We start from the raw sequence: 6000 nt of genomic DNA, 5'->3' as shown, positions 1-6000 counted from the left end.
AACACTGTGAAACTGTTGTGACCAACTAAGAATGTCCTGAATCAATACCCGAATACGCCAAGGAGTAGATCACGACCTTGTAAACAGTCGATTAGTATCTTAGAATCCCCCTCCACTATGATACGAGAATGTTGATGGAGAAGAGCAGTGTGAAGACCTTCACGTAGGGCTTTTGCCTCTGCTACCAAAACACTCGCAGGACCAATAGATTTATTTGCAGCAACCAGCGGTTAGCCAAATTCATTTCGGAGCACAAACTCAATCGTAGCTTGTTCATTACGAACCGGACCATCAAAATTCGGTTTTACAGCACCCGTGTTTGGAGGATGCCATTTAACATAGAAAGCTTTTGAACTAGAAACCGGCGCGGCCTTAGGATTAGCTTTGGCATAATCAACACCCAACAAAACAGCAGAGAAAAAAGTACGATGTGGGGAAGATTGCTTCTGGTGGAAAACACCAATAGAACTACACCATTTTAATAGATTCAATAGAAGGATACTCTATATATAATTGATTAATTAAATACTAGTGTATTGCTAATTAGCGAGTGACGTTGTTCTGGTTTTTATCCCATTTTATGAACTGACACTTTCAAACCTATTACATTAATAAAAATTTACGAGTAATTTTGATCTATTACATTATCTAACAATTTCATGTAATAAATTAGACGAATAGAATTACAAACATTTCAAGACAAGAGTGTAGATCACATAGTACCCTCCGAAACTAAAATAATCTCTCGACTCGAAAATTACCTTGATCCATTCTTCGTGTCGCCGCCACGATAACGACAATAGTAATGTCCGGCATTAAGACCCCGGGAACAACGGTCCACAACATCTTTGTCAAGTCAACCCTCAACCTCCCTCCCATAATTAAATCTTGTCCATTGCCTCCCTCAACTGCCTACCGGAAGTTCCGGTGACCTTCCTCCCTCCCACCAAAACAGTAAAAAACTCACCCTTTTCACCTCCCTCCCCCACTCCCCCACCACAAACAAACACAGTAAAAAAATAAAAATAAAAAAAATTCAGTCCCTTAATTCCCTCCCCCTGGAAAATACCAAACACAAAAAAACAAGAGGGAGGAAAATCAAATCAAGGTGTTTCCTAATTCCTAGTACTATCTTCGGTGGGCCCAGTCAGATTCCTATCTCATAAAGTTTATTGTATGAATCTTCTTCTTTATTGATTGGATTAATTTACCAGGTCATTGTGGGGTTAGGTAATTTTTGATTGTACTGATTTGGTGAAATTAATTGTGGTAGAGGTGTGTATAAAGGAGGGGAGAGGGAGATCAAAGGAAAATGGCAGACTCACCTGGTGGTGGTAAGCACCAAGGAGGGTCAAAGTCGGCAGCGTCTCTCATGGAGAATTTGCTCGGTCTTCTCCGCATCCGCGTCAAGCGCGGCGTTAACCTCGCCGTCCGCGACGTCCGTAGCAGCGATCCCTACATCGTCATCAAGATGGGTAAACAGGTACCCACCACTTCTTCCATCTTTTCCCACCATCAAGTTTCCACCTCTGTTCTTGGTTCTTGTTGTTGTGCTCTCTCTCTCTCTGTTGTTCTTGCATGGTGTATATATAGTTGAGAATGTCAATAATTTGCGCTCTTTTGTTGTTATACAGCACAAAAGTCTGTTTCTTTGGAAGATGTAAGAATGTTTTTAGGTAGATTACGACTTTTTCGACTCGATCTAGGAGATTTCTTGGTTTTAGCTATTTGTGTTAGGGAGATCGGTGCTTAGAATAGCTTCAATTTGATTCAGGCGGTCATACCATCACAAATTGTTGCAACCCTTTGTTCCTGATTGAGATCCTAACCAAGTTTGACTCTTGTTTTGGAAATAAGGAAAAAGGTTGTAGTTTTAGTGTTAGATTAGTTCTTAAACAGCTTGATAAAGCCTTACTTATTGTATAATCATCGCTTGTGCCTTTGCAGCTTGAGAAATGGTTTCTTTTTCCTTTATACTTTTGTTGCCGTATGATTTAGTTTGACCACTATGGGTATAATATGCAGAAACTGAAGACTCGTGTGATTAAAAAGGATGTTAATCCGGAGTGGAATGAAGATCTTACTCTTTCTGTTACGGACCCTTCTATTCCAGTCAAGCTGGTAAATGCTTCTTCTATTGCCCAACATATAGTCCAAGTATTTGTTCTTAAAAGAGAATGTTAATAATTTGTTGATGGTGAATTTGTTTCTTCGTGGTGTGTAGACTGTGTATGATCATGATACATTCAGCAAGGACGACAAAATGGGAGATGCAGAGTTCGGCATAGTACCTTATATTGAGGCATTGAAGATGGACTATGAAGGAATCCCAAGCGGAACGATTATCACAAGAGTACAACCCTGCAGGCAAAACTGCCTATCTGAAGAGAGCAGCATCCGCTGGAGCGAAGGTAAGGTCGTCCAAGATCTCTGCCTCAGACTGAGAAATGTGGAATGCGGTGAAGTTGAAATCCAGTTGCAATGGATCGATCTTCCTGGTTCCAAGGGCTTATCATGAATGGCCTCTCTGTATGTATGTTTTCTGTCTTATATATTATATTGGCTGCTTGCAACCTTCTACCACCTGAAACTGAAATCAACATGGACTGGTTTTCGTTCATGGATGGGTTGGTTTGTTCATATATATGTATAACAGAACCAACAATGTATGTACTTTTATTCGACTACTGGTTGGTTTTAAGCTTGTAGCTCATTAAATAGGTTGAACAATTTGGGGCTCTTGTTATCATAAAAACTGAGCAAGTTGCATGTACCCCTTTTCATATGTTGTTGGGTACATCTCAAGCTTCTAGCTCATTTTCAGGGCAGACTATATAAAAGTGCATTATAATAAGCCTTCTTTATACAATTGCAAATGCTACCATATACGATGGGTGATGGAATTTAAGAGCTTTCCTCTGTTGCATATGTTTATGATATGTTTTTAACAGTTCTGTTCATTAATTGTTTCCAAAAATCGATAAACAAGAAGGTATAAAAATCGAATTCATCTATTATATTTGCAATAAAATCAGTGTGTGTACCTTCTATGCTGCACAAATCACATGAGAAAAAAGACAATGACTAGGTAAGGGAATATTATGATTATTATCGAAGTTCCATGAAAGAGAAGTTGCAAGAAGTTAATCTGAAGCCGAGAGAGTGTTGGAGTTCATGAAAAATCATCCTAGTAAATCATCTCTTTTCTTTAAATACCTAATCAATAAAGTGATACTAGTCTCAGCCATATTTAAAGCCAGCACCAAACCCCAGCTCTGTTTCTCAAACCCCAGCCAACATTACTAGTCTCAGCCATATTTATACCAGTCTCAATCTTCTTGTTTCTTATGCTAAACATGTGAGTATCGAACTTACATATGGAAACATTCAGATTACAAAAGATGAACTCAACAAGACAACAACCTCACCTAGCTAGGTAATGTTCCTCAAAGTAGAACTGATAACAAGCCGAAACACCCATTCACATCAAATGTGACTAGTATCATAGCCAAGATTTTGAAAGTAAACTTATTCTTCATATTCTGAAATTCAAAAAATTGAATTATGGGAATCACCTGTCCATGCATGAATAGATCGTCGACAAAGTTCATGTTTTTCCTTCCCTCCAAGCAAGCAAATCATGGCTTCCAAGTATCAAACAACTGAGGTTCGTCTTTGTAGGACTATAATTTTTCTCCCTTTACCCATATAAAAATTTAGACATAATTTTAAGTTTTTAACATATTTCCACACAAGAATAGTATGCTATGTTAAACAAATTGACATGCATCACACACACCAAACCAAAAACGATACTTCTTCTGCGACACAAACGCTGCTTGACATTGGGCCCGTTTCCATAGAAAAATGTTCCAACTTCCAACCCATTATTCATTCGAAAGGGACTAAATTATATGCTCATCGGTTGGGGCCTGGTCTGGTACTAGCATATTAGCAATAAGGGCGAGAAGGCCCATATATCTAATATTCCACCTGTTTAAGGAAAACTGTAATTGGGAGAAAATTGAGTCGTACTTTCATTGATAATAAGGGCCTCTTTATATAGAGAATTACAAGGCATAGAATCAGAGTTGTACAAGGAAAGATAATCGTACAATTAATCGGATATCTATAAATATCTCCGAGAATATCTTTAATTCAAAACCTTATTACAACTAGATCAAGTAACTTAAAGTTTGAGCCAGAAACATATTCTGGATTTACTTGAACACTCCCCCTTGTGTCGCCCAAACGTGGTGCTTCTCTCGTTGCCTCATTAAAAACCTTGCCGAGTAACAAAAACCCTGTGGGATAAAAATAACCTCAGTCGAAAGGGAAAAAGAGCACAACACACCCTCCACGTTTCGTGACCATACATGTAGACATCTCCCCCTGATGTCTGATGTTTGCATCTCCCCCTGATGACTACGGTAATGGGAGTTCAGATAACTCCGCAAATGATGCTACCAACGACATGTTTCTCGAAAGTGGAATTTAGGCAATGACTTAGTGAGCAAATCTGCCACACTGTCATCAGATCGAACCTAGTTCACTTTGATCTTGAGGAGAGCCTGTTGTTGCTGATTATGCTTGGTGTTGTCGCTTTGGATGTAGCCTTGCTTCATTTGTCCAAAGCAACCAAAGCAAGCAGCATTATCCTCAAACCACAATTGCTTCGAACATGAGTAATTATGGATCCAATCCATATACATTCACAAATCGCTTCGTGAAGAGCAATAATCTCTGCATGGTTCGAATATATAGAGACTAGAATCTATTCTGTAGACCTCCAATATATCGCGGTCTTACCCATGGTGAACACTTAACCAGTTTTGGAATGACCTTTGTGTGGGTCAGAGAGATACCCAACATGAGCAAAACCTTCTAAAACACTTATCGTTTTGGGATTGGGATGAAGGACGCAGGTCAGTGTTGGCGGCGTTCCTGGTATGTGATGGGTCTGAATCTATCGTCTCTCTGTAGAGATAGAACAAGCTCATATCAATCGTACATCTCAAGTACCGAGATATATCTTTTACACCAATCCAATGGCGTCGCGTTGGCGCAAAGCTATATCTAGCTAACAAGTTCACTACAAATGAGATGTCCGGTCTTGTGCATTGAGCTAAGTACAATAATGCTCCTATTGTACTTAAGTAAGGCACTTCGGCCTCTAGCACATCTTCGTCATCATCCTTTGGATGAAGAGCATCCTTTTCAGGATTAAGGATTAAGACTACGGACGATCATGGTGGTGCTTGAAGGCTTGACCTTGTCAAAATGCCTAAGCATTTATCAACACAATGCTTAAGTTTCAAACCAAAACATAATCTTGTTCTCCCAAAATCCTTCATCTCAAACTCGGATTTCAAGTGTTCAGCGGTTCCCTTAACTCTTTAAGGGCTTCTAATGAAGATCATCTCCAACATGAACCGCGATAGAATCCGAAACTTGTTATGAAAACTCGTGGGCATATCCCTTCCCAATCAAGTAGTCACTTTAATGAGCGTTTCAACCTCTTTGTAAAACGCGCTCCGTGGTCTAGAGCCACTTGGCTTGGGAAATGAAGTTCACCATGAACTTTCATGTATATTCCGTATCTAGATCCCTATAGAGATACGTAGTGACCACATTAGTAAGCTGCATGTTCAGTTATTCGGAAACTACCAAACTGACAGGGTAGTGGAGTGCAATGACATCCATTACGAGAGAATATGTCTCATCGTAGTCGATTCCAAGGCGTTTTGAGAGAAGCCTTGCGCCATAAGGTGAGATTACTATCTCTTTTTCTCATCACGCTTTCTAACGAAGACCCATTAGTCAACAAGTTTTATGTCAGGATGTGTTAGCATCACTGGCTCAAAAACCTTCATCTTCGTTAGAGAATCCAACTTAACTTGGATCGCATCTTGCCATTTAGGCCAAATTTCTCTACATTGGCATTCATTCATCAACGGAGCGTGGTTCGATATCATCGGACTCAACAAACTCATGCGCAAC

General features: G+C 39.6%; 1 protein-coding gene across 1 annotated transcript; it reads left to right on the top strand.

Moving 5' to 3' along the window:
* Window positions 1–1024: 1024 nt before the first annotated feature.
* LOC133746479 (protein C2-DOMAIN ABA-RELATED 4-like) lies at window positions 1025–2869 on the top strand. Its single transcript, XM_062174659.1, has 4 exons — window positions 1025–1174; window positions 1274–1483; window positions 2026–2121; window positions 2225–2869. Exons 2-4 carry the CDS (start codon window positions 1313–1315, stop codon window positions 2516–2518), a joined length of 561 nt encoding a protein of 186 aa, XP_062030643.1. The 5' UTR covers window positions 1025–1174; window positions 1274–1312; the 3' UTR covers window positions 2519–2869.
* The last annotated feature ends 3131 nt before the right edge of the window (window positions 2870–6000 follow it).

Source organism: Rosa rugosa, chromosome 4 (assembly GCF_958449725.1).
Source record: "Rosa rugosa chromosome 4, drRosRugo1.1, whole genome shotgun sequence".
NCBI classification, from domain to species: domain Eukaryota; kingdom Viridiplantae; phylum Streptophyta; class Magnoliopsida; order Rosales; family Rosaceae; genus Rosa; species Rosa rugosa.
This window is presented reverse-complemented; position numbering and strand designations above follow the sequence as displayed.